Genomic DNA, 25,891 nt, shown 5'->3' on the forward strand with positions numbered 1-25,891 from the left:
TTCAGTTAGAGCTCCTCGGTGTTCCCGTTCCAGCCAATCACAGTGTCATGACGGCGTTGGGGGCGTGGCCATATTCACAAAGTGGGCGTGAATTATGAACAGGTAATTAAAAATATCCGTCGTCATGACTACGGTCACATGCCGACGATGCTGGCCAATAAGGAACGAGGCTACTTCCGGAAGCATGATTTGAATTGAATCAGGGTGGAACTGTCAAAGAACTGAGCGCGGCTTCGGCTATGCTGTATTAAGCATGATCCGTGTGTTCGTGACAAATAATTAATCATTCAAATAAAGGATACATACAAGGCATTACAGATCGACGCTTATAATTACAAAATATTTTTACGGCGTGTCACCATGAGAAAAAGGTAAGTCGCGGCGTGGTGTTGGGATAGATAAATAGTAATAGTAAAATGCCGTGATAGATAAATATTAATATATAGACAGCAAATAGTTTCTTTAGTTTTATGATAATTTACCTTCGTGGAGTGTAAGAAAATCAAGATATCAGCTGGCCTTATCAATACTGCGGAAGGGGCTGATAATTTGTATGTTTTTAACTTTTCCATTTAGGGACAGTTCAGCCTCTTGACAATGTGATGCTCGAGACAGGATGTTTATGCGTGAAAACGTGCTTCTGTACTGCGCTCCGGTCAATCTGGCGTGCTGTAAGCTGTCCGCTAGGGTTCGTGCAGCTGGAGAACCATAAAACCAAAGGGGGGCATCGCCTTGGGGCCGCTGTGCTGTTTTTAAGACACTGAAAGAAAGTTTCAGTTCGTGGAGAAATCCCCCTCTTATACTTTTAAATGGTTACCTAGCGGTCTCTTTTTAATATCGGACTGTGAAACGGCGTATAAACGCAAGTTAACCTGTAATTTTGTTCATGTATTTGGTGACTCCCCAGTGAGGTGCTGGCTGCTGAGTCGGTGGCTTGTCTGAATAAAGCTTTATGCCACCTTAAAGATATTTGGGAGGAAATCGGGATACCAGAGGATCAGCGACTGCAAAGGACAGCGGTGGTAAAGAGTCATGTGAAAGTAAGTAAAAATGGGGGATTAAGGGACCCTGTACAGAGCAGGGAGTAGTGAACAGATGAGTGCTCTCCTTAGGGCTTGCTGGACATGATGATTGCAGAAGAAGATGACCTCAGGGGGCGGTTGGTGAGCAGCATAGAGTCGTGTCGCAGGGACCTGGATGCACTGTGCATGGAACTTCAGCTGCCTCTGTTTAAAGTGAGTCCTGAATGCGGGAGATGCGAGTGCATCTGAACTGGAAACAGTCACACGAGCGTGCGTCCTCATACTCCTCAACTACTAAGGAATTCCTAAATAACAATCTCCCTTAAATGGGCCAGTGACGGCACACTTTCCCAGCACTTGCATTCTATCTGCGCTCAGGAGGAGGAGGGCCACACCATGCTGCAGCAGGAGAAGGACATCCGGACCCGGGTGGAAGCAGCCATGACGCAGAAGAAGCAGAGGATGCAGGAGCTGAGAGCCCTGCTGCTGCAGGAGCAGGTTCTCTGTGACATCCTGCGCATGGATACCCACCGCATCGACCACGAGGCCGTGCCCTCGCTGGGGCAGCTGGACACCTACCGCCATCACGTCGCCAACCTCAGTGCTGAGAAGGTAGCCTCCCAATGTCCTCTGTGCGGTTTTGGAGATCTGTGGCACGGGTTGGAGATCAGCGTGGAAATGATCTGCAATGAAGATTAAGTTAGTTTAAAAGGTCAAATAGTGAAGTTACTTTAGTTATATTATAATACTTAAAAACATTTTCCTTCTAATGTTCTGTCACGCCCCCCAGGAACGAAGGCACGCAGAATTTGTCAGCATTAAGAAAGACATCATCTCACGGATGGAGGATCTCGACAGGCTTCCGGACACGAGTTTCGAGAGGGAGGTGATTTGTGAGGATGAGGAGGCCTTCTGCCTGTCAGAGGAGAACATCTCATCTCTCAAGCTGCTCCTCGCTCAGGTGCTGCTCTCTGCTCGGGGCGAACGCGATGCCTGCAGCCCACGCTGACTGATTAATGAATTTTTTTTCCTGCCTTTTTTTTTCCAGCTTGAGGAACAGAAGGTGGAGAACGAGCTTCTGTGTGACGCTTACCGGGCAAAGGTGCGGGAGCTGTGGGACACCCTGCAGGTCAGCCAGAAGGACAGGGAGGTGCTGGCGGATCACATGATCGTGTCGAGGAAGAGAAACATGGATGCTGTAAGGAGACGTACTGCCCCAAACGCACTGCACATCCTCCTAAGGGGACTGTAGCGGCTCGGTAATGAGGTGCTTCTCCTTTGGCCCATAAGCTGCAAGCAGAGGTGACGCGTCTGGAAGTGCTCAGACTTCAAAGTATCCGGGACCTAACCGAAGCCAAGAGGGTAGAAGTGGCCCAGTACTGGGAGAAATGCTTCTTCAGTATCGAGCAGCGACGCACCTTTGTGCCGTACTATGATGGTAAGGGGTCCATTTAAAGCGTCTGCATGGTGTAGTAATACAGGTGAACAGGTGGGGGCAGCATCGTGCCTTCTGAGACATGGGTTTGAGTCCCTATTCTGTTTGTTATAGAGATTGAAAATTCTCTGTGTGTTTGAGAGGGTTTTCCCCCCCACAGTCCCAAATGATATGGTTAGGTTTGGCATTTCAAAAGGCCTGTCCCTCCCATAACCCTGTAGCGGGTCGGCAGGATGGAGGACGGGTGGATAGCAGAAGGTAAGATGGATGTTCGCTTTCCACAGATGATTTCACGGAAGAATTGTTGAACCTGCATGAAAGTGAGGTGCAGAGGCTTAAGCAACATCACCAGGAACACCAGGAGCTTTTCGAAGGGGTTCAGAGGTGGGAGGACAGCTGGAGACTCTACTTAGACCTGGAGGTGGGTTTATGTGTCAGTTATAAGGACGACAGTCCTTATACTACCTAAGTCATGCTTAGTGCACGGCAGCTGTCTGAAGTAAGTCTGGTTAAGTGTTAGTTGTTATATTGGTAACTTCTGCTAAACTTTAATGTGAAAGTTGTTGAACATGAATGAAAAATTGCGAAGGGGCAGAAGGAAAAATGATCTGTTCCTGCAGAGAAAAGCAACGGATCCGTCCAGATTTACGAACAGGGGTGGAAACCTTCTCAAAGAAGAGAAGCAGAGAGCTGACCTTCATAAGAGCCTACCCAAGGTGAGGGGGGGGGGCCATGTGCCTGCTGGTCTCTGTCTCCGGGCGCCGTGCTCACCGAAATAACTGTGTCTGCGAAGCTGGAGAAGAATCTGAAGGCTCAGATTGACGCCTGGGAGAAAGAGGAGGGCCGGGAGTTCCTGGTCAATGGACAGAAGTTCCTGCAGTACGTGGAGGAGCAGTGGGAGGTGCACCGGACAGAGAAGGAGCAGGAGAAGCTGCAGCGGGTAAAGGCAGGATGTCCGTGGTGGTCCTCCAGTACGGGGTTGCGGGCCACAAGGCGGGGGACACCCTGGATGGGATGCCAGTCTGTCACATGACAAACGCACATTCTCACTCATGCCAGTTTAGACATACCAGGTAGCCTAACTGCATTTTCTTTGGTCCTGCTGTTAATCTCCATGACAGCAACTGAAAAAGAGCAAGCAGATGGAGGAGGAAATGTTATACGGGACAGCCCCACGGACGCCATCCAAGCGGAGGCTCCCGGGAGCGCAGACCCCAGGAAAGGTCCGGAAGGTAACTCGGCATGTCATCGAGCCGTCTATGCTGCCAGACATGAGGTTAGTGAACGCCTCCAGCTGTCAGCAAGGACAGGAAACCATGATACACGTGTAATCTGAAGGTCATTGGTTCCAATCCCAGAAGGCCGTCTTTCTGGAGCCCAGCACTAAGCTCATGATTAGCGACAGTAATAAAATCACCGAATGGTGTTCCTGAACCACGCTGACGCTTTCCCTTGACAGCGTGGCCCCGTAGTGCTTACGCCAGGGCGTGGCAAACCTCTGCGCGTCAGCCTGCTGGAGCGAAACAAGGAGAATGCGCCACACCTCAACGTGACGACTCTGGGCGGTGCATCGAGGCCGCGGGCAGGCCCCCAGTGCCACCTCAGCGCCAACTCCGTCACCAGCAGCTGTTCTGAAATAGCGGTAATTCCCGTTTTAGCGGAAGCATCTGTCAATGTGCAGGGGCAGATCTTAGAGGGGGTGGGGGGAGAGGCATGGTCCCCCTTAATAAATACATGGCCACCACACATCAAAATAATAAATGCTAAATATTAGGGGTGTAACGGTACACATAATTCACGATTTGGTGCGGACCGTGGTTTTGGGTTTACGGTTCGCTGCAATTTCGGTACAACAAGGAAAACAGATGAGCCGCACCTCACTGCTCCAGTGAGCCGTTCACACTGTATTTCATTTTAGAAGGAGTTTGTCAACGTCGAGTCAGCACTCCAGTCCATGTCTGTGTGAACACGCAGGTAGGGTCCCACACTCGTCGTGTCCTGCATCTTCTCCACGCCTGACCCTCTTTATGAAACGGCTGGATCCACTGAGCTTCATATCTCCCAGGAATAAGCAATGCTGTGTCTTAAGCTGGGCTCTCTGCTGCTTCTCTGTTTACATAACATATCTTTTTGGCATTTGGTGCCATAAGATTCACTCTTTAATAAGTGGACGTGTGACATTTTCCTCCTAACCTGCTACACGTTTAACTCTGATCTAAATCTTGACTCGGAGACGTGTTGCACATTAGGGGCATGTAGCTGACCGTATTCATGCTCAAACACCATTTCTGCTAAGTACTGCACTGCACTGTGTCACTGCACTGCAGAAGGTTGTCACTACCTGTGCGTTGGCTGTCAGTATCGACCAGGATGTAGGATGCAGGGTTTTAATGAAACTTTAGATGTAGGATGTCATCTGCTGCTTGGTGTTTTGTAACGGTGCTTTGCCACTGATATCTGCAACATATAATAGACGGTGATACTGATATGATGCTAATACATAAGCGATAGTTAATGACTGTTTTCGTTGTCCTTGGTAGTCATGGAAGTTACAAATTAGCTGGTTGGCTTCTTGGTTTATCATTTGTCTGCATTTTTTAGGGAGAACCCACGAAAGCATCACTTAAATCTCACAGCAAGACGGGCATCACCAACTTGACTGTCGCTGATTGAGGGGGGTGATGAGTGGAGGTGTCATGTGACACTGTCACCTCCAATGAGAGCTATCATGTATCACTGCCACTTGTTGACTGTATTAGCAGGTAAATCAATGCACATCAGCACATACGGAAATGCCCTGTTTGTACAAACACTGCTACTTCCTAATAATGCACTCATTAAGCATGCTTTAAGTTATATTCTGTTTTTTGTGTTCTTTAAAAAATATTAGAACAACCTTTATTAAATTGAGGCTTTAACCGATTTTGTGTATGTATATATTTATAATAGTAAACATCTGTATATATAGTCTAGGTGTACTAACCAATAACAGGTCAAGTTTTCTCCTTTCATCTATACCTTTGTCTAATTCTTTGCACAATGGAAAAGTACGATCTCTGTCCTTTTCTGTAAAATAAATTGCTATTGTTCTATCAGATTTGCATTGTGTATTTTTTTCCCTGAAATGAACTGTGAGTGACAGGGTGTCAACTGCTTCATGAACAGCAGTTACTGTAAGCTGAAGGATATCTTGAAGCAGCAATAGAATAGAATGACTTATTGCACATTTCTCGCACACCAAAATTAGCATAGCGATCCATAGGATGTGCGCATCCTTGTCATTGTATCGTGCAAAGGAACAATATACTATATAAATAAAAAATTCTGTGCATTTTTTTGGGAATTTATTTTCATTACTCACAATAACCGCTGTGTCCTGGTAGAGGAGCTGCATCTTGGATCCGGCCGCATCGGGTGACGCCGGGTCTCCCCGCGTACGGCGGCAAATTGTACGGAAGGTGGCGCTGTCAGCATTCTCTCCGCGCATCCTACGCGGTAGCTCACGGAGCGGCTCAGAGCTGCATCCCCGGGTCTCCAGGATGGACGGTTTCGATGAGGATTTAGTAAACGCCCTTAAAGACGTTGTCCGCCATGGGAATTGGTGCTGCGTAGGGGAGAAACGCAACTTCAAGCCTGGGTGTACAAAGTAAGGGCATCGGGAGCCTTAAGCACGTTAATGAAACGGGTGTAACAGAGATAACTTGGCAGTGTATTTCATAGACTTAAACTCTGGCATTTTAAAACGGCAGCTGTAATTTTCGGGCGGAAGCCGGGATATCAGCTGCACGGCAGCGCTGCACCCACTGCGGAATTATGCTTGGCATTATTTCTAATGCTTAACTAATGATCTGAATAACTGTGTTTTACTGCGAGGCTGTATGCGGAGGATGGGGAGCACGTTGTCCTTGTGCGGACGGAAGATGATGGCTTCTGGGCGATGGACTCCTCCTGCCCCCATGAAGGTACCGACATTTCCCGTGCCCGGTTCTCCCAGTCTTCCTAATGCTCTTATCATAACCTCCATGCCGTGCAATATCGGAGGATTTAGAACTGAGGGCACTGTCGCTGTAAAGTGTAAATTATAATGTCTTATTTAAAAATATATATATATATATATATCTTAATTAACGCCTATTGCACGCCGCGTCTATGGGAGTTGTAGTCCTTAACTCTGAAATCCTGACCCTTGTAACCTGGTAATTAATGTCTTCAAATGCGAATAGCAGATTTCAAGTTGGAAAAAAATAGATGGTACTGAATTAAAATGTAAACTCCATTTGAATGCATAGAATTAATTGTAGTTCGTTAAATTTGCCATAAATACTTTTTTGTGTATCTCTTGCATGTTCCGTGTATATATGTCAGACCTGCGCAAAAGCGTTATCCGGTTAAAGTTTTACGTTAAAGCCTGCGAAGACGAACAGTTTTTTTTCCAGCTTATCTTTCTTTGAATTAACAATAATTAAATTGTAAAATCGAACACATCTATCATTGGACCTTTCATCAAGCATGAAAATAAACAGTCATTAAAAATGCCCCTTGTTTATATGGTGCAGCTTACGATGGGAAATAAAAATTTCAGTGGTTTCCCTGAATTTTATGACTGAGCTGCATGTTGGGTTTAAGTCTGGGGATCACATCAGACCCCAAACGCCCCAGATCGGGTTGCTGTATATGTCATCCTGACAGACAGAATAATATGTCTGTTTCGGCATTTCGTAGGTGGCCCCCTTGAGCTGGGAGACATTGAGGATTTGGGGAATGGGAAGCGGGGATTAATTTGTCCTTGGCATCACTTTGACTTCTGTTTGGAAACGGGGATTTCCTCTACAGGCCTGCAGGTAGGTGCAGAGAAGGCGGGCTCTCAGCGTAAACGTCTTCTGATTGGCTCGGTTGCCACTGGAGACCGCGGAAGGCCGGTCTGTGCTTAATCTCTGATTTTAAACTGGTTGCCTGTGGTCTCTTTTGAACTCCCCTGACATTACTTCCTTATACTGGATTGCTTTTGAAATTTGGAGTTTATCAGTTAAATTGCATGATAAATATAACACCTCTTTAGATTGTTTCAGTTGAAACTGAAGTATTGGTTTTATGCTGTTTGCAGAGCCAAGTGTATGAAGTCAGAGTTGTCCAAGAAAAGGTTTATATAAACACTCAAAATATGCTGTCGCTTTGCCCAGCTTCTGAAGACAGCTCTCTTCCCTCGGGTAAGAACCTGGCAAACAGTCAGACCAGCCGCACGACTTAAGCAATACATGCACCTCTATCTAAGACGCTTGTCATGACCTTGAAATTCTGAAAAGCTTGGTGTGTTGTTCAGGAACACTGCCAGTAGAGGCACCCATGTCCACAACGTCGGAAAATTCACTCTGCTTCTGGGCAAGAACAATTCTCTGCACGGCAGACCCAAAAGAGAAGGTAGAAAAACACAGATTAATTGATAAAGTGATTTGCTGCAGTTTAAGGATTTTTAATGCTTGAAATGTGGCCGTCGATCTTCATAAAGAACGTTTAACAAGCGGTCGTCGCTCTCAATGTTCCTGAATATATTTTCTTGAAGGTCACATTGACACAGGAGGTGCAGGAGAGGTGGAACTCCGGGAAGATCACGGAGGTGGGTGAAGCAACCCCCCCAGCGCAACCGTGGAGGAAGGACAACCTCACCGTAGTGGATCCCAAGAAGATGAAGCGTGGAAGAGGAGGCACACTGGTAAAGACCACCCACCCATCTTCCACCTGCTTATTCAGTACAGGGTTTATAGTCCAGCACCCAGCTGAATACACTTAATGGCAGAAGATGGGCTTTCTTAATATAACACATAATGACTTTCAAAAGATTTATGAAATACATGTAATTTACTCATCTCCACTGTATCTATGACCCCCCCCCCCCCCCCATCTCGACAGGCCAGCAGGATCGCCCTTTTGCACTCCTTGGCCAACATGGAGCAGTGGGCCATTGATCTGTCCTGGGACATGATTGCCAGGTTCTCAAACTTCAGACTAAGCACCGGGGAACCTTTGCCCCTTCAGTTCTTCAATGACTTTGTCAAGGTGGCTGGAGACGAGGCTAAGGTCAGTGCTTATGTCAGTCTCACTGTGAGCGCAGGGGTTGATGGGAACTGTAGTGTTTAGGCGACTTCCTTCTGTCCGACAGCACTATAACCTGCTGGAGCAGCGCCTTACAGAGCTGGGCAGCTACTTTGGTGCTTTGCCAGTTCACAATGGTAGGACGGCTTATTACTCAATGCAGTGCTTCTCAGACTGGGTTAGGAACACCAGTATGTGCTGAATTTCGTCCCAGTCCGCGGCTCAAATAATTCTCAATCAAAGCTTCATTGGTTTATCACGAAGTCGACATCTAGGTGCTAAACAAACAGCAAGCGACAGCGTCTGTAGGGTGTGTTCTAGAACGATCTTATGAGTCAAATGATTAATCTCAAACAATAGTTAAAGTGTGTGATAAAGCAGTCATTTAAATAAAAGGGCATTGAGAGATCAGGGAATCTACTTATTAAAGCAATCGTAGTTTGAATCAGTTTTGCAGTTAAAATGTGATGTATATTAATCATGCAGTTCTGGAACCAAAGCCAGCACATCTAGTGAGTCCCTGAGGGCTCCGACTGAGAAGCACGTCGTTACTCCCAGTAGGCTGAGGGCTGGGCTCTGACCGTCACCTTATTTTGCCTTCCAGGGCTGTGGCAGTCAGCCAAAGATACCTCTCACAGCCCACTGGCCAGATTGGCTGTCATAAACATGATTCACGAGGCGAGGTACGAGTCGCCCGGCCGCCTCTGTCCCGGGCCGCGGTGATTGCGCTTGCTTATGCCCCCTCTCTCCCCGCACCCAGGGGTCTGGACGTGCACCCGCAGACGATGTCCCGCTTCGCCGTGCAGGGCGATGACGGCTCTGTGCGGGCGCTGGAGGTGATCTACAGCGAGGAGATCACGCATGTGGCGGCAGGGCTGAGATGGTTCACATACATCTGCACGAAACAGGACCTGGTACGCAATGCTATGTCCAGCTCACCTCTCAAACAGCTTACTCAGCATGCTCAGCGCCAGGTCGGTACCAAACGTATGACACCGGACAGGCTGGCTGCCCATTCTCTCTTTAGGACTGCTTGGCTACCTTCCATGAAATGGTGAAGACACACTTCAGAGGTTACCTGAAACCTCCATTTAACACCGATGGCAGAAAACTTGCGGGAATGACAGAAGAGGTAACGATCCAGTTTCTCTATTATTACCAAGGCTTGGTGAAATGTGAAATGCTTGGTGAATTTCCTCTGAAAACCTCTTCTTTCCTCCAAGTGGTATGTGCCCCTGGTCAGACCATCCAGCTGACAGAGGACCTCAGCACATAGGTACAGTCAATGTACCCCCCCCCCCACGATTCTGTTAAAGATTAAAGTTGCCCTGGGACTGCTGTAGGTGGAGTCAGGTGCCTCAGATCTGCTTCAGAATGTCTGCTTTTGATGTACAGGAACATCCAGAACATTATTTAAATAAAACAAATTTTTTATGCGTGTGAGAGTTGATTATCTGAATAAAATATAAATCATGTTTCCAGTACCTCACAGGTGGACTTTACTGGACGGTTAAATGATCACACACACGGTGGTATAATCTGCCGTTTATCTACACTTGTCTTAAAACAGACAAACAGAACACTGCCGCTTCGGTGTACCAGACGACACTCTAAGGTTCTCCGTACTGTCACACATTCTGGACTTTGTGTGCAGCCTCCCTGCCCAGAGGGGTGTCGCTCTCCTTCGTCTTGTAGCTCCCAAAGACGCACTTCTTCTGCTGCCGAGGAAGCTTCTTCAGGAAGAACGGGTGCAGGTAGCCGTTGTAGAAGTCCAAGGCCGAAAGTCTTTTCTTCAGCATGACGGCCCTGAATGCTACCCGGCCGTCCTGTCACACAGAATGGAACCTCTCTCACTTCTGTGAGTTGAAGCAACAACGCCGGTCGCACAGATGCAAAATTTCCGAAGTAACACAGAGCGTGATTGTTATTCCTGACAGGCTGTTTGCTTGCTATGAGTCCTACTTTAAAAATGGCCGTTTTTCATGCAGTCACCCTTTGCGATGCTTTGTCAAAGTATTCCTGGTTTTATTAACGTTTAGGAGGTTGCTCAGCCTCTAAACCTGTAACTGTAAATTATCAAAATATATTCAATTTCAGCCAAACTTTGCTAAAAACAGAAGAGCTACAGCAAAAAGAATGTCTGCTTACCTGCGAAAAATGCACAAGTACAAAAACTGGAATTTGCAATCAGCAACCAATCAATTGCCACTAAGGTCAAATATCATTCATTCATTATTAAGTTCAGCTTCTCAGGTCATTCGATTGGTAGCTTGGACACGAATCAAAAACCAAATACAGAAACAAAACAGATGAATCTCAAGAGACAGCTTGTGGCTCAGTGGACTAAGTCTCTCTGCCTGTGAGCTGAAGGTTGCCGGTTCGAGCCCAGCCTTGAGCCCAGCTCTCTGGGCACCACAAGGGGGTAATGTAATTAACTTAAAGTTGACATAAGAACAATAGAAGGCTTTTTAAAAAAAAAAAAAAAAAGTTCGTATTGCTCCCCGATTTTCTTTGTAAATAACGTTATTTTTCTTGGTCTATTTTTAATTTAAAGCTCCGAAGCTGGGAAGCCCGGTGCTGCAGTGGTTAGCCCCCTTGCCTCAAGTCTCCACCAAGGTTCTGTGTGGGGAGTTTGCATGTTCTGCCCTGTGTTGTCAGGGGGCTCCAGCCCCCCCCCCCCACATCCCTGAACAGGACAAGTGGCTCCCAAAAAATGCATGGATGGACCAGTTTATAGTAAATAAAATGAGTACACAAAAATAAATTACTTGAACGCAGGTCCCAGAGATGTGAGGTAACAGTGCAAACCTCTGTGTTCCCCACATTAGGCTGCTTCAGCATAACACTCCTGAAATGTTTCCCTATATCAGAGCTATATAAAATAAGGGGGAGAGGAACTAGCATTTTTAAGGAGCACCTTGATGATTACTTGAAGAATTTTCTGGGTCAGACTCACCTTGCAGCTGACCAGCAGCGAGTCCGACTCCCTGTCGTAACGGACGGTTCCTGGAGTTTCTGCCTCTGCACCTGTCACATGGGATTAGCCAGTTAGCGCCTCAGGAAACCAGACTTGACCCAAATCATGTATAGCTTAATACCACCAGGTATCTAGCAGAATTTTTTCATTGAATCAGCCATTGCGACCAAACGCAGGCCATCCCACTATGGCCAGTGACATATCATAAAATAAACTGCATTACATAGATGTACTTTAATAATTCTGATAATTGTGTCAATAATACCATGCACCAGCAACTTCTATATTCACCTGAAAGTGATGTATGGAACTTTCCAACGAAATCCAAAAGCTTGATGGGCTCTCCCATCCAGAGGGTTCGTAGGGGGATCTAGAGGGAAACATTATCCGATTACTGCCCGTTCGTAACTTGTGTATGCGGCCGCTTCTGCCACAGACGAGTTCTCACCCGTGAGCCGATCGCTCGAAAAAGACGGTCGATCTGGTCACACGTGTGCTCCTCCCACACGATCCAGCTCATGGACGTGCTAATTTTGGGAGCTGCGGGGGATTAAAAGGTCACATGATTAAGATAAGGTTGGGTGAACCGGATGGGGGTGGGGGGGGGGTGGGGGTCGTACTTCACCTGATGTCACTCCATTACTCGGCTGCTCTCTTCTGTTTGCAACACATTCCGGCAAATTCTGTAGAGTGTCAATTAACTGTGGGAGAAAACGTTCCGGAAAGCATTAAACACTCCTCCACGTAAAGAAGCGACAAGGTGTTTTTTCATTTATGTCATTTTTACGAACCAGCTTGGCTCCCATGGTAGCCAAAGTCTCTCCAAGCTCTTCAGCTGTAGCGTTTTCCGGAACTGGGTAAATACACTGGTTCAGAATGGGCCCCACATCAAACCTAATATGGAAAACAATGCAAGTACGGAGCAAACATTACCAGTTAGAAGTTTTTGCATGCCACAGATTTTTACCACTTTTCAATTTATTTCATTAACTGGACATTTTTTATTCTTTTTAAGCACTGGAAAGTTGAGAGAACAATTATAAATGAAAATATAAGTCAAAACAAGATTCCTTTATAACATGGAGAGAGTCTGTAACAGTACATGTCTGACATCCTAGTCAAATACTAGGCTCTCCTTAATTGTCTGTTTCATCCCATGAAACAGAGCAGCACTTCATGTCCCTTGCAGAATGAACACCTCAAATTTTCTCTGGTGTTATAACAGCTAGAGGTGGTTACTGTGATGAATTAAAGATATGACATTTTCTTGCTAATAAAGGTATTCAAATGGTGACCATACTGCAAATGTATTTGCTAGTAGAGAATACTGAGTGTATTTTTAGTAAATAACAAGTGAGCAACAAGGCAATGTACAAAATCTCAGTGTGTACAAAAACTTTTGGCTGGTAGTATCAATATACATAAGAAAACACGACCAGTTCAGAATGTGCCAATAGAATGTGCCTGAGTTTTAGAAGCAGCAGGACTCTGGTTCTTCTCAGTACTACAAGTGGACACCAGCGTCCCACAGAAGGCATTTACCTCTTTGGTCTGATCTGCATGACGGTCACCCCAGAAACAGAGTCTCCGTGGAGGACTGTGTGGAACACAGGAGCAGGACCACGCCACCTGGGAAGCAGGCTGGGATGGATGTTCAGGATTCCACTGTAGACAGGCAATAAAAACAGGAAAAAAAACAAGATCACAAGTTCACTATAAGAGACAAAATCATGAACTTGCAGCAGCTGGAACAGTAGAACCAATAGCAAAATACACTGAGCTCCTGTATTCATCCAGTTAATGTGGATACAATTTTCATCACAGAGCCAATAGAAAGCTAATTAATGACTGAGCAGTTATTAATACTTACTATGGAAACTGACAGATCAGGTCCTCTCTAAGCAAGCAGCCAAAGGACACCACGACACCCACATCAAATCGGTCTTGGACATTTACATTTGGCCAGTCGTGAACACGGAGCTGGTTCTGGAGCGCAAATCTCCTCACCGGAAGGTCCTTCGGCAAGGTAACCACTTCGAGCAGTTTCACAACAGCACTTCCTGCCTTCTGTCTACAACAACTGGAAGACAAGACATACAGAGAGATATTATAGTATTTTTCTGTGCATCTTGTTGTCATTAGTTAGTATTTTGCATGTTACACGTAGCAGGATTCTAAATCACCTATTAGGTATGAGGTTGTGTGCAGAACTGCTAACTTTGGTCAGCTGGCTGGAGATTTGAATGCACACACTTTTACAGTCTTATTGCCTTGGAAATAGTCTGTATGGTGTGAATGTATTACAAACTCCCCCGAAGCTTTTGATGTAGCTAATTTTAGGTTTATAATGGAATAATATAGATTTGCCGTTAAGATTCCTTGCGTGAACGTGACAGTCTGAGAGCGTGAGTGTCACGCCAGATGCGTGGGAGTTGGTGTCCTGCAATGTACTGGCATCCCATCAAGGGTGTTTTCCCCCGTCTTGTGCTGTATGAGATCAACACCACCCCCCTACCCCTATGGATGATGGAACGAACATGCATGAACTTTCCTTACCTTGAGGCAAACAGGTGTTTGAGGGATTCCTCAGCAAAGCTGTCTGTTCCGAAGAATAACACCCTCCAAGGAGGACTCGTCACTACGTGTGTCTGACTGAAGGGGACCGAGTTGTGCACAGCGTGGATCTGATGCGTGAAAGGTCCTCCGACCCACAGCCGGACTGACCGCCGCTTATCCGCATAACGGTGACCGCAGAGTCCCCTGTACACAATCCCTTCTGCACAAACATACTTCATAATATTCCACATCCCAGCCCGACCTTCGGAGAATTATTTCGGACCGACCGGCTAATATCTAATCATTTATAAGACGTAGTGTTCTTATAAACCTAAATATAATACATATTTTAAAAACAAAATTAATTAATGTCACCATGAAACGATTTCAAATGAGTATCAGAAACATACATAATGTGTGTTAAACTATGTTGTGATAAAAGCCATACTGAAGCAAACGGACTTCCACCACGGACGCCACCATATTTCTTTGGGGAAAAAAGCACTTCCGGTCTCTTCAATCTCATTTCCCCGGATCACTCGACTTTGATTAATTCGTTCCTACCTATCAAACCATTCTAACAAACGGAGCTCAAATCACATCCGTCGTTACTATCTATAATCTGTAATGCGTATATGATATGAATATATTTAGGTGTATGTGTTGCTCTTGTTGTTACAAAAAATTAATATTTCTGATAATTTTCCCTGATTCATTTAATCCATCCATCCCTTCTCCATTATAGGGTTGGGGGGTTATTTTAGCAATATAATTATATAATAAAAAACAATGTCTTGCTTAATCATTCTTCCAGGAAGTATCCTTGTTCTCAAAGGAAACAAGCTTTAATTGAAAGTGAATGTTTCATGCACTTTACTGCAGCCATTTGGCCCCTTTGAATGTGACCTGGGGGTCATTCACCTTTTCATGTCCATATCCTTCTTCTGAAGGCATAAAAGGTGCAATGTTCGTACTCATAAATATTTCAACACTGTTTGAGCGATGAGTCACAAATTCCTGGGTATATGGTCTAAATGAAGCTATAAGGATTTAAGAATGCATAGATAAATGTTGCGCTGAATGATTAGCAATGACTTCGCCAGCAGAAAGTGAACAGAGAGGCGCCGCTGCACTTTGGAAAAGCCGTGTGCCGAGTCTGTCTTCGTCCTCTTTGCCACACTGGCTGTTCTCTGAATTCCCCCCCTCCCACCTCCCCATTCAACGCTTCCCCCCAAAGGTAAGAAAACAGATGTTCAAATGTGTTTCTGCATTTATCACTTTTGGTTGCTTTACTTATAAATACACAAAGCCAAGTTTTAATTCATAATCAAAAAGTGCAACTGTAATTGGACTTCTAAAGTGTAAAATAAGTGCTGTCCCACAGTTTAGGGCTGTTGCGCCGAATCCGGATCTGGTTGGGAAATGATGTATATCTGAGAGTCTTTCATAGATGGGAAAGGAAAGAACTGAAAATACCAAAGAACAGCATTTAAAGATGCCCATCAATGTTATAATTTCAACACTGTTTTCACAAACAGGCTGTTTCATGAGTTGTAGAAGAACACAAAAGAATGTCCTCCACTTGGATTCTGATATGTTTCCTCATACAAGGTAGACGTATTTATGTATTTTAAGAATACTTCATAGTGGAGTCATTGTATATTTATGTATTTGGCAAATAAAAATGTTTACAATCACAGTGACCCTGTGTTGGATAAGTAATTGTGGAAGATGGATGGATGACTGAAATTTCTGATAAGAATGTAAGATATTTACAAATGAGAGGGGGCCATTCGGCCCATCGAGCTCATTTGGGGAAATGATGGAAATGTAGTTTCATGCCGATGTAGTGCCATTGTAGATTTGGTGTGAAGCTGCTGTAATTGTGGTGCAGTGGCGATAGAGGTCTGCAGTGCTATAACCGCATCACGTGTTTGTACTTTCAGAGGCAGGAAGCTTTATGATCTACAACAGCATTCACAGCTTGTGTTTGCAAGACTCTCCGTGGAACCACACTCTGCAGTTAGAGCACTGTGACCTCAATGCCGACCTTCAGCAATGGCTCTGGAAAGACCAGCAGATGTTGGAGAATAAGGTCACGAGGACGTGCCTATCTTCGCAGCAGGACAGCCCTGTCCTCACTGCTCCGTGTGATGGCAGTGATGTCCTCCTCTGGCAGTGCCAAGACAGTCGGCTCATGAACCGCGACAGATCCTTGGAGCTCACCACCGACGGAAGCCGCCTCTTCCTGGCCAGAGGCAACAAACTGTCCAAATGGAAATCCATTGAAATTGGCGACATTTGCAAGGAGCGTCAACGTGAGCAATCGCTTTCGTTTTCATCTTTCTATGGTTTTTGCTTGACCTCAAGATGGTCACCCATTTGTTGCACACCATCATGATACTGATGTCACAACAAGTGCTGTCCAATCCTGGCTTTTAGACATTACAGAAAATAATTTAACTAGTGTCATTGACCTAGTGGATTGACCCCCCCCCCTGCAGACACCCTACGTATCTGTTTTGTTCCATCACCAGTGTAGCTTAAATGATCATACTGAAGACTTGATAAATAAACCAGCTTGTTCAATTAGTTATTTAGGGTGTGCAGATGTATGTGCAATGGCTTGGAGTTCACACAGAAATGTTCAAGAACCAAATAAGCTCTTCAGTGAAGATATGAGAAGTTGTGGGTGATCAAAAACCAGCCTGTAAAGACCATGGTTGGGCAAACTTAAATTATACCATCTATCACTTCCCTCACTAACAGTGTTCTTCAGTAACATATTATTAGCAGAGAGAGTAACACGGTCTATCACAGGTCACACTTTGTCACATAATTTCTTCCTGCTGCTCCCGGGTACACAGGACCAAAAAGGGCTTCTGATGACTCCGACCACTTGAGGGCGCCGGATGATGAACCCCTCATGACCCTTGAGCAGAGAGAGTTCCTTCGATGGTATTATCGCACAGAGGACAGTGAGTGGCTTTACTGCATGTCATAAACTGTCATAACAATGATCTGAAGTGGCTCGACTCCAAAGTACTGACGAGCCTGAGTCACTGTGTTAGATTATTGTCCTACTTCTATGGCTCCATCTGTGTGAAGCTTGAATTCTAAGGTTTAATAGGTCAAAACTCCCACCAGACAATTTGTTGACTGTAATATCTAATCTAATTTAATAACGATGGAAAACTACGTTTGAACTTACTGCAGAAATGCCATAATTCTGTGCATCTGAGAGTCTGACCTTGAGAACGCTGTCATAGGTCGGAATGGGGGGGTGGGGGGCTAAAGATATTTCATCATTTTCACATCCCAATAAAACTAAGCAGCAGAGAAAATGGCTTTTCATTCTGATGCCCTGATCCTGTTCCCCATTCTAGCTTTCATTGGACAGGAAGGCAGTATAGTAGGTCATGGTTACCATAAAACCTTCCTATAAAGTATGTACGAGTCTATGGTTTTATTTGCTCACCCGGCTGTTGAAAGCACATTTGAATCAAATTTAGCGGTTTTTAACAGCACCTTAAATCCCCCCGTATTTGGTCTGGAGGGCTGTAAAACGGGCTGACATGAGCATCCTGCCTGCTGTTTTACAGCGTCTTCCTGGAGGTACGCCATGCTGGCTCTGTCCTATGGGGCCCTCCTCATTGGCTGCGGGCTTCTAGTCACAGGACTAACAAACAACAGGTCAGCATATTGTACATACGCAGTAGAAATAATTTGATTATATTTAATCAAAATGGATACATTATGCCACACAATGAGGGGAACATTGACCAATGAGATGTGAGTAAAACCAATCAGTGATTGACAGAACATCAACCCTCCACGGTGGGCCTCAAAATCTCATCAGTTACTATGTAATACATTCAAACAATTGACACCAAGAGCATTATATTTAGTACGGTGCTGACTGCTTGTGCTTACACCTTCCAGGAACAGAAAGCAGGCAAGAGTCCAGGCCACAGAAGGGCAGGAGCTTCAGAAAATGACGGTGGTCAGGCAGGTTGACGGGCCCCCAGCCGAAAGGCACCAATCAGAGGATCCGACATTCATGTGTGGGGAGAAGAATGGGCTGACCGTGAACCCTGGGCTTCGAGAAGAGGACGTCTGATTGGTCAGTTGGCACAGAGTGGACTTGATGCAAAGACTCTTCATTCGTCAGATACTTGAAAGAGGAAGATGGGTAGGGGGCGGAGCTTAGAGATGTTGCCTTGTGTTTATAACTATACTCATTTCCTCACATATTTTTTTCTTTATCTGAATTGCCTGAGGTAAAGATAGAGAGACAATAGACCTCCCAGCACAATGAGCCAATAATGTTAACCAGCGCACAAGGAAAATATAAAAAGAACTCATTATAGGTAAGTCTGTTCTGAAAGGTCCTTGTATTTCCAATGAAGAAGTTAATGTTTTAATAAAAATATTAACGCAAATTTTCAAAACTTTATTCGGTTAAAAGAAATTCCGTGCATATTTGCTGTAAAGATTGGAAATATGCGCATAGCTGCTTAATGCACAGTGACTTAGAATTATCAAAATATTCAGCCATTCAGCCAGTGCTGGATATTTTACTTCAGCAGTTTTACTGAGCAGGATAAGTACCTCAATCAGGGGTACAACCATAGGTTCCCATGTGACTAGAACTGGCAAACTTTCAGCTACTCTTAACCTCTACACTACCTGTACACAGCTGACGTCTTTTATTGTAAAGCTGAAAGATTGAAATACTTCCTCAGGTCCCCACTCCAACCAACAAGCGGTCCTTTCTACCTGTAGTTACACACTTTGGCCACAAGGCTGAAGTAATGAGCTGCGTAACATAGTTAATGATAAAAAAAAAAAGAAGCAACAAAAATTTTCGCTAACACAGTAAACTAATACATTTCTACTTGGGTGACTTAAATGACATTTTAATAATATTTTAATATTTTAAGGCTAATTCGTTAACTTTGTCCCTAATTATCGATTATCTGCAAACACTGTGGAGCATCATAGGCAGAATGTGGGCCTCATCTTGCTGCCTTTACCCCACACCGTGACACGCAGCTCTGCACAGCACACCCAAAGTTCACGGGAAGAGAGCCGCTCTACTTCAGGTGCTTGTAACCAGCAGTGTCTAGACGGGCAGATCTCCACTCTGTGTCGCCAGTGGTCAGGTGATATCCTCCAGCCGACTCATAGCCTCGCATTTTGGAAGGAAGTTCCATGGGTGGTTAGATGTTTCCAGAAGAAACCAGACCAGGCTGCAGGTTCCTAAGTCGCTCATCGTCGGTGATCGAAAAGGGGCACTCACAAAGCACTAGGAAGTCAGAAGATCTTGAAGCCTTTGAGTAGGGTGAGCGTGGGGGCGCGGCGCTTGCTCTGAGCCCGCGAAGACTTGACGGTGACCAGCTTGGCCGTGGCTGGGGCAGGCAGCTCCCGGAGGCAGGCGGTGAGGGGCAGGCCGGGAGTCACGGCAGCCACTTGCTTGTCCTCGCTGATGAAGAGTGGCCGCGAGGCCAGACCCGCCTCCGACTCCCTCCGTGCCTCTCGCACCGCCTCGTGAAAGACGTGCTGCACCGGGGGGTAATCGGCGCAGGCAGACACCTCGAAGAACAGGCAGCCGTATTTCGAGGCCAGGCTCACCGCGTCAGATTTGCTCACCTGTCTGCATGACCCAATAGAGAGGAATCGTCAACACTGGTACCACCCGATTGGCTGAGTCTGATCATGTGCACAAAGGGACACAAGTCACATGGTAACAAGGTCCATAAAGAAGTTAAATCTTCAGTTTCAAAAATAAGCTTAAGGGCATCTGCGTTGACTTTATTATTGGAACTAGTTCCTCAACACTCATTCAAAAGTCAACGCTCATTAAGCAACACTCAACACTCGGCACTCAACAATCAACACTCAACACTCGACAATCATTCAGCAATTCCTTAAACTTCATGCTGACATGCTGACCACAGCATCAAGGTGCACCTGTGTCTCTCCATGTCCAGCTTATTCCCCAGCAGGATGATGGGGGTCTCAGGGTGGAGGCCCTTAGATTGGAGACTCAGAACATCCAGGTACTGCTGGCAGGTTTCAAAGCTGCGCAGATTGTCGATGCTGTAGACCACCAGGAAGGCGCTCGCCCAGGTCAGGTATCGCTCACAGTTTGCTGGCCCGTCCTAAGATTAAGGTGCACAACGTTTAACTGGGCCAGTCACTGAACCTGCGTTTCACCAGTCACATGGACAGCTAGTCAGAGGACTACAGAGAAAATGGCCTGTTCCCACCACATGTGGAGGATGTCAGGCGGCAGAGAACCTCATGTGTGGGTCTATAGGAGCTTACAAACAAACGGAAGTTCTAGAGAAGCAGATCTTCACTCATACCATAGAAGTAGCTTCAACAAGTCACCGATCTGTCTTCTGTGAGGACTTAACCAACGCAGGGTAACGGCGAGACTCAGTATATTTTTTTCAGAAAGTAAATCTAACTAGGTTCTGTACCCAACTGGGTTCTGTACCTAACTGGGTTCTGTACCTGGTCAGCAGTGTCCATAATTTTCAGGAGGACGGGTTGTTGATCCACCACCTCTTCAGAGGCATATGTGTCTTCTGAAACAGGGCGGGCACATTTCAAATCCTATTTAAAAAAATAGCTTCCCTTCATCCCAAAGTTAAAGAACCGTTTATTCAGCTGTGAACCGCAAGCAGAGTCTCAAGGTTGTGATCCTTACCAAGGTTGGGGTCATACTCGCTGATGAATCGCCTGGTGAGGAACTTTACGGTCAAGGCTGCGGAAAAAGAGAGAGACTGTCGTCAAAACCCTTAAGTGCATAAACTTAACATGGACAACCATCTTGATTTCAGCCCTCTACATTAGCATTTACTCAAGTGTTAAATCCAGTTTATTTTCAAAATATTCACTACAGTAGAGCAACTGGTGACTGTCAGTGAAAGCAGTAGATGCCGGTGGTTGTGTCTAAGTTTAGTCGTCCACAAGCACTCTTTAAACTACTTCCTAACTTGACACGGTCCTATTGGACCATAATAATGATATTTTTAATTGACATTCCGACTACCCACCCCATTGGCTATCAAAATACCGTTGAGTGACCGTAGATTGATCAAAAAGCTGCAGAAATTAATTTTTGAGAACATCTTAAACAGGAGAACAGGAAATGCGTAAAATATATTCAGTAACTAAATTTGTTCATATACCAAAAATCGTTCGTGCAGCCCCGATCCTTACCTGATTTCCCAGATCCCGTCATTCCCAGCACGGCGATGTTACACTCGGTTCGCCCTCGGTCGGGAGCGGAGGCAGCGCTAAATCCCCGAGATCTCCCAAACATTAAGGACATCCTGGGTGGCAAATATACAAAGAAAGCCTACGATAGATGTATCGCGTTGGGCGTGTACATGCCTGTAAATACAGCAGAACACACAGTGGAAAAATATCATTAGATCAGCGCTGGTAGTACCGATACATTAAATACCGTATAGTGTCGCGAAGTCCAGCAGGTTTACCTTCAAATGTGCTCCGGGTCCCAGAAACATTGATTGTGAAAGTTTAAACTCGCCTCGTTCAAAGTAAAAAATTATTGCACATATTTCTTCTGTAAGATAGACTTAAGGTATAATCATTCATTGAGTAAAGACCGGCAAATTAGAGAAAGTTTTTTACATTTAATTCCAGAAGAATTATTCAAATACCCTGTGTTATTATTTTCTAACGAAGCGGTTCAGAGGTTTGAGGTTTTGCATGTCGAGATATTATCAAAGCCCGATTTGCCGAGGAATGCCCCTGTGCTGACGTCAGCTCTCTGATTATCTGGCTCCTTGTAGGGAGCGACTCACGCAGCCCTCCTTGAAGGGATGGAGAGATGCGTGCAGTTTAATCCGGGAAACATTATCAGCATTTATTCTGACATTAATCTCAGAAAACGCACACACTTTAACACAGGCGACGGGGAGTACAGTGTATATGCATGTCTATGCCGGGGGGAATACATCCTGTTAATACTGCGCATTATATTCCCTACAATGAGTCAAGAGCAACAGTTTAAGGGATTTCTCATATAATGTAAATATTAGTAAACAACTGTTGTTAAGTTTGTAGCAGGAAAAAAAGTACAATAATCATTTGAAATTTATCACATTTCTATCATTTCTCCAATTAAAATCGGGAAAATACAGTCAGTTTCACACGTAGAACTAAGTGGATTCCTGCAGAAATGACGGACGAATGACAGATCGCGACACTGGTTTAGCTACACAATGACTGCAGCCATTGGGGGTGAGTTATATGTACGGAACTGCAAATCTCTTGATGTAGACCTAGTGTCCTGAGATAAGCAGGTGCCCTTATGTGATCCTGTGTGTGCTGGATCTGGCCCACGTTTTTATATCTGCCCTGGGGGAGCATTTTCATTGGGCTTGGTGTATCAGCTGCCAAAGGTCATTGGGAGACAATGGAAATTTGATTGGCTGGTGGGGTTCACCGTGGGGGGGTATGTGAGGCTGGGAAGGGGTTTTCCAGGTCAGTGCAGTATCTTTTGGGTCGTTTGAGTAAATTGGTATTAGAGCTGTTGCCCTTGGTTACTGTTTTTTTTTTTTTAACAATTATTTTATGCCATGGCGTCAAGGGATACGGACAATATTCCGATCACTTTGAGAACATAGAGGATTTATGAGTCTCCATTATCTGCTCATACATATTCGTTCTTGTCAATAGAGAATCTGATCCGACAACAGATCCAAGCACATTATGATAGAAAACGATTTTAAAAGGTTATGACTTTTGATACAGATAGCAGTGACCTCAGATACCATTCAGCTGCAAAGATTAAAGCGCTCAAACTGGCATGTTCCCAAAAATCACGATCACATCCAAGAATTAACGTCTCTGAATCGTTAGCACAGCGACGTCTGTTTTGCTACATGCGTCCATGTGTCAGTCCACCTTGCATTTCGCATGTCAAATGTTTGCATGTCATGAAGTATTAACTGTCCCCCTGTCATCTTGCTATCTATAGCCAGTGCTATTCTTATAGCCAGGAAAAATACCGGGATCAGGACAGTAGATACTTGTGTAAGAGCAGCTACCTTGTGTAGAGTACACAGTGTCATCTTCTGGAACAATGACTAGGAAAATGAAATGCTTTTCACTATCCGGGTAAATTTTCTCGGCAGGCTGTTGTGTTATTTCGCAGTTTAAGTGTTGGGAGAAGGTGGTTTAAACATGGTGGAACCTAGCGGCTGCTATGAACTGGGAAGTGAAACCAGGCAGCCAGAATGTGGACCAGGGAAGCGTCTACGAGCGGCGGCTCTGAAGGTGAGAGTGGAGGAGAGCGTTTTCCTCGTCGACAGGGCCCTGCTGCTCCAGCACTGTGAGTACTTCCGAGCTCTCTTCCGGTCTGGAATGAGAGAGTGCGGCCAGGAGGAAATTCACCTGAAGGGTCTGAGCGCTCGCGGGTTCCTGGTCATGCTCAGCGTGCTGAGGGGCGAGCGGCCCATGCTGGACGCCGACGAGATCATTGATGCCGCGGAATGTGCCGGATTCCTCCAGGCGGAGTTTCTCTCCAGGCACCTCGTAAACATCATCAACTCTGACAACTGCCTGCTCATATGTCAAGTAGGAGCCAACTATGGGATAGCAGACCTCCTCCACAGTGGGGCGCTGTTTCTCCGAGACTCTTGCCGTGACCTGGAAGGGGCGGCCAGTTGTCTCCCCAAAGAGCTGTTGGAGTACGTTGAGTCTTTGACTCCCAGCTCCTACGTGACCGTTGGCGCCCACTCGCCGAGCGTCGAGCTGCTGCAGGACTTTGTGCGGACGGTGTGCTACCTGGATGAGGATGAGAAGGACTGGAAGGTTCTGACCGACTTGCCGAACGAAGCCAGCACCACCATGGCCGGCCTGACTGTCCTGGACAACAGGCTGTACATCGTCGGAGGGGTGCGTGATATTACCAACCAGGTGGTCGACTCGTGCTTCTGCTACGACGCCTCTGCCGACACGTGGAGTACGTTTGCCTGCCCCCACCAGCCTCGCTACAACCTCACGCTGGTGGGGCACGATGGTTACCTCTACGCCATCGGGGGGGAGTACAACAGGACGGTCATGTCCTCGGTGGAGATGTATGACGTCTCCACCAGCACTTGGTCCCAGGCCTCCCCATTTCCCCACCCCGTATCCAGCGCCCCGAGTGCCAAAGCGATGAGTCGGATCTTCATTTGCTCATGGAAGCCGATGGGTGCCACTGACATCCACGAGTACCTTCCCGGGGAAGACAGATGGACGCTCCTCACAACACTAGTGAGGCACCAGAGTTATGGCCACTGCATGGTGGCCCACAGGGACAACCTCTATGTAATGCGCAATGGGCCCTCAGATGACTTCTTGAGGTGTGTAATCGACCGCTTCAACCTCACCACGGGGCAGTGGACGGCCATGCCGGGTCACTACAGCAACAGCAAAGGCTCCCTGTTCACCGCGGTAGTGAAGGGTGACTCCGTTTTCACATTCAACCGGAAGATGACCCTGGAGTATGCCATCGAGGACGACGCATGGAAACCGAGAAGACAAATGCGGGGTTTTCCACGAATCGGCTCTTTCTGGACCTTTTCACTCAGGCTGCCGAAGCCTGGGAATCAGCCGGTGAGAAAGAACAACAACTATCAGAGGTTCAAGAACCAAAGTCATGCCCATCCCTCATCCTCCTTACACTGCACTCTTTGATGAGGATGTTTTATGCGGTTTATTAAACAATTTACGAGCATACCAGTACTCTCCCTTTCATTTATGTACGGAAACAGAGACAAGAATCTTATTACATGTGAAAGGGAGCGCATCAAAACATTCTGTGAGATTAGGAGGCACCGTTTGGGGTAACAGTTCCGCAAAACTGGCACCTTTACAGCAAAAGCCAGGCAAGTAGCACTAATTACTAACTTCCCTCATTTGCTCGTACCCTAAACATACCTAGTCTTTAGGATTGCATTTGCCCCTGGGAATGAGCAGCTTATTTATGTATCATTGCCTGAGAACTTCCAAGTTTTATTATGTTTTCATAAATTGTTGAAGAGTCATGTCCTTTCTCCGCTGTAATAAATGCACAGAATCGCTTTGAGGAGTCCTGAACGAATAGCCGTATCCTGTTTTCATAATAAACAGCCCATTTATATCACGTCCCCTGGGCCGGTTTGCCAGACAAACGTCAATTTGACGAAGCAGACGGAGTGTATATTTCCGGGGACCCCTGTCTATGTGGGGTAGCTTCCATGATATGCTCACAGTGTACAGTATGTGTGAAGGGGGAAAACAATGTACAGATCATCTTGTTCTACATTTTCTGTTTAGTCACTACCAGTGAAAAGGTTTTGCACACACTGAGAGACTAACAAATAAAAGTACAGTGTGTTCACCATTTGAGCACTTTTATTAGCAAGAAAATGTCATATCTTTGATTCATCAAAATTACGTCCTCTAGCAGTTATAACAACAGAAAAAATTTGAGGCGTTCATTCTGCAAGGGACATGAAGTGCTGCTCTGTTTCATGGCATGAATTACTAACTTCCCTCATTTGCTCGTACCATGGCATGAAACAGACAACTAGTGCACGTAAAGCTAAAGGACAGTCTAGAATTTGACTCTGCCATCACCACATAACCAGTTAACAGGATGAAAGTCATGCACCGTTAGAAACTCTTTCCATGTTATGAAGGAAACTTGTTTTATTTTACTTATCTTTTCATGTATAGTTGTTCACTCAACTTCCCAGTGCTTAAGAAGAATAAAAAATCTGCAGTTTATGAAATAAATGGAAA

At 45.7% G+C, this 25,891-nt stretch overlaps 6 protein-coding genes across 13 annotated transcripts; 4 read left to right on the forward strand and 2 right to left on the reverse strand.

Moving 5' to 3' along the window:
- Nucleotides 1-130: 130 nt before the first annotated feature.
- On the forward strand, nt 131-5,552 carry prc1b (protein regulator of cytokinesis 1b). Of its 6 annotated transcripts, none has more exons than XM_049030610.1 (15): nt 131-371; nt 577-688; nt 908-1,040; nt 1,113-1,235; nt 1,401-1,634; nt 1,813-1,983; nt 2,071-2,220; nt 2,313-2,460; nt 2,742-2,878; nt 3,078-3,173; nt 3,251-3,403; nt 3,579-3,689; nt 3,917-4,099; nt 4,376-4,431; nt 5,059-5,552. In XM_049030610.1, the coding sequence occupies exons 2-14, from the start codon at nt 603-605 to the stop codon at nt 4,421-4,423; spliced, it is 1,773 nt and encodes a 590-aa protein (XP_048886567.1). In that variant the 5' UTR covers nt 131-371; nt 577-602; the 3' UTR covers nt 4,424-4,431; nt 5,059-5,552. The 6 variants fall into 6 exon arrangements, with proteins under 6 accessions (XP_048886567.1, XP_048886571.1, XP_048886568.1 ...); XM_049030614.1 differs by having other exon boundaries at nt 577-671; nt 967-1,040; XM_049030611.1 differs by having other exon boundaries at nt 133-371; nt 3,251-3,397.
- Nucleotides 5,553-5,833: 281 nt separating this feature from the next.
- Nucleotides 5,834-9,979, forward strand: si:ch73-314g15.3 (uncharacterized protein LOC368688 homolog). The gene is made up of 12 exons (XM_049030616.1): nt 5,834-6,103; nt 6,331-6,419; nt 7,180-7,298; nt 7,562-7,664; nt 7,778-7,875; nt 8,018-8,167; nt 8,365-8,532; nt 8,615-8,684; nt 9,152-9,230; nt 9,308-9,461; nt 9,575-9,679; nt 9,771-9,979. Exons 1-12 carry the CDS (start codon nt 5,997-5,999, stop codon nt 9,801-9,803), a joined length of 1,275 nt encoding a protein of 424 aa, XP_048886573.1. The 5' UTR covers nt 5,834-5,996; the 3' UTR covers nt 9,804-9,979.
- Nucleotides 9,980-10,080: 101 nt separating this feature from the next.
- Nucleotides 10,081-14,574, reverse strand: mtfmt (mitochondrial methionyl-tRNA formyltransferase). Its single transcript, XM_049030617.1, has 9 exons — nt 14,081-14,574; nt 13,395-13,604; nt 13,067-13,189; nt 12,316-12,418; nt 12,150-12,225; nt 11,973-12,064; nt 11,816-11,894; nt 11,504-11,574; nt 10,081-10,373 (listed from the first exon to the last, which is right to left on the reverse strand). The coding sequence occupies exons 1-9, from the start codon at nt 14,329-14,331 to the stop codon at nt 10,176-10,178; spliced, it is 1,203 nt and encodes a 400-aa protein (XP_048886574.1). The 5' UTR covers nt 14,332-14,574; the 3' UTR covers nt 10,081-10,175.
- A 449-nt stretch (nt 14,575-15,023) lies between these two features.
- si:cabz01068815.1 (solute carrier family 51 subunit beta) lies at nt 15,024-18,522 on the forward strand. The gene is made up of 6 exons (XM_048969565.1): nt 15,024-15,317; nt 15,619-15,691; nt 16,027-16,398; nt 16,948-17,058; nt 17,683-17,773; nt 18,023-18,522. Exons 2-6 carry the CDS (start codon nt 15,652-15,654, stop codon nt 18,198-18,200), a joined length of 792 nt encoding a protein of 263 aa, XP_048825522.1. The 5' UTR covers nt 15,024-15,317; nt 15,619-15,651; the 3' UTR covers nt 18,201-18,522.
- rasl12 (RAS-like, family 12) lies at nt 17,803-22,000 on the reverse strand. 3 transcript variants are annotated; one of them, XM_048969567.1, is made up of 6 exons: nt 21,592-22,000; nt 21,314-21,487; nt 20,799-20,855; nt 20,603-20,673; nt 20,054-20,244; nt 17,803-19,736 (listed from the first exon to the last, which is right to left on the reverse strand). In XM_048969567.1, the coding sequence occupies exons 2-6, from the start codon at nt 21,423-21,425 to the stop codon at nt 19,397-19,399; spliced, it is 771 nt and encodes a 256-aa protein (XP_048825524.1). In that variant the 5' UTR covers nt 21,426-21,487; nt 21,592-22,000; the 3' UTR covers nt 17,803-19,396. The 3 variants fall into 3 exon arrangements, with proteins under 3 accessions (XP_048825524.1, XP_048825523.1, XP_048825525.1); XM_048969566.1 differs by having other exon boundaries at nt 20,603-20,676; nt 21,592-21,994; XM_048969568.1 differs by lacking the exon at nt 21,592-22,000 and having other exon boundaries at nt 20,603-20,704; nt 21,314-21,448.
- Nucleotides 22,001-22,339: 339 nt separating this feature from the next.
- On the forward strand, nt 22,340-25,671 carry LOC125704284 (kelch repeat and BTB domain-containing protein 13-like). The gene is made up of 2 exons (XM_048969717.1): nt 22,340-22,360; nt 23,257-25,671. Exon 2 carries the CDS (start codon nt 23,306-23,308, stop codon nt 24,800-24,802), a length of 1,497 nt encoding a protein of 498 aa, XP_048825674.1. The 5' UTR covers nt 22,340-22,360; nt 23,257-23,305; the 3' UTR covers nt 24,803-25,671.
- The last annotated feature ends 220 nt before the right edge of the window (nt 25,672-25,891 follow it).

This window comes from Brienomyrus brachyistius, chromosome 11 (genome assembly GCF_023856365.1).
Source record: "Brienomyrus brachyistius isolate T26 chromosome 11, BBRACH_0.4, whole genome shotgun sequence".
Lineage (NCBI taxonomy): Eukaryota > Metazoa > Chordata > Actinopteri > Osteoglossiformes > Mormyridae > Brienomyrus > Brienomyrus brachyistius.

Excerpts from the sequence above, each read along its gene's own strand:
- prc1b (XM_049030610.1), top strand. The coding sequence starts at position 603 with ATGCTCGAGACAGGATGTTTATGCGTGAAAACGTGCTTCTGTACTGCG. Across the intron at positions 689-907 it reads GCTGTAAGCTGTCCGCTAGG|TGAGGTGCTGGCTGCTGAGT; the intron begins GTTCGTGCAGCT and ends GTGACTCCCCAG. Across the intron at positions 1,041-1,112 it reads TGGTAAAGAGTCATGTGAAA|GGCTTGCTGGACATGATGAT; the intron begins GTAAGTAAAAAT and ends TGCTCTCCTTAG.
- si:ch73-314g15.3 (XM_049030616.1), top strand. The coding sequence starts at position 5,997 with ATGGACGGTTTCGATGAGGATTTAGTAAACGCCCTTAAAGACGTTGTC. Across the intron at positions 7,665-7,777 it reads AGACAGCTCTCTTCCCTCGG|GAACACTGCCAGTAGAGGCA; the intron begins GTAAGAACCTGG and ends TGTGTTGTTCAG. Across the intron at positions 8,168-8,364 it reads GTGGAAGAGGAGGCACACTG|GCCAGCAGGATCGCCCTTTT; the intron begins GTAAAGACCACC and ends CCATCTCGACAG.
- mtfmt (XM_049030617.1), bottom strand. The coding sequence starts at position 14,331 with ATGTGGAATATTATGAAGTATGTTTGTGCAGAAGGGATTGTGTACAGG. Across the intron at positions 13,190-13,394 it reads CTGATCTGTCAGTTTCCATA|TGGAATCCTGAACATCCATC; the intron begins GTAAGTATTAAT and ends GCCTGTCTACAG. Across the intron at positions 12,226-12,315 it reads CTACCATGGGAGCCAAGCTG|TTAATTGACACTCTACAGAA; the intron begins GTTCGTAAAAAT and ends TTTCTCCCACAG.
- si:cabz01068815.1 (XM_048969565.1), top strand. The coding sequence starts at position 15,652 with ATGTCCTCCACTTGGATTCTGATATGTTTCCTCATACAAG. Across the intron at positions 16,399-16,947 it reads CATTTGCAAGGAGCGTCAAC|GACCAAAAAGGGCTTCTGAT; the intron begins GTGAGCAATCGC and ends CCGGGTACACAG. Across the intron at positions 17,059-17,682 it reads GTATTATCGCACAGAGGACA|CGTCTTCCTGGAGGTACGCC; the intron begins GTGAGTGGCTTT and ends GCTGTTTTACAG.
- rasl12 (XM_048969566.1), bottom strand. The coding sequence starts at position 21,425 with ATGTCCTTAATGTTTGGGAGATCTCGGGGATTTAGCGCTGCCTCCGCT. Across the intron at positions 20,245-20,602 it reads TTATGGACACTGCTGACCAG|GACGGGCCAGCAAACTGTGA; the intron begins GTACAGAACCCA and ends CCTTAATCTTAG. Across the intron at positions 19,737-20,053 it reads CTGGACATGGAGAGACACAG|ACAGGTGAGCAAATCTGACG; the intron begins GTGCACCTTGAT and ends TGGGTCATGCAG.
- LOC125704284 (XM_048969717.1), top strand. The coding sequence starts at position 23,306 with ATGGTGGAACCTAGCGGCTGCTATGAACTGGGAAGTGAAACCAGGCAG.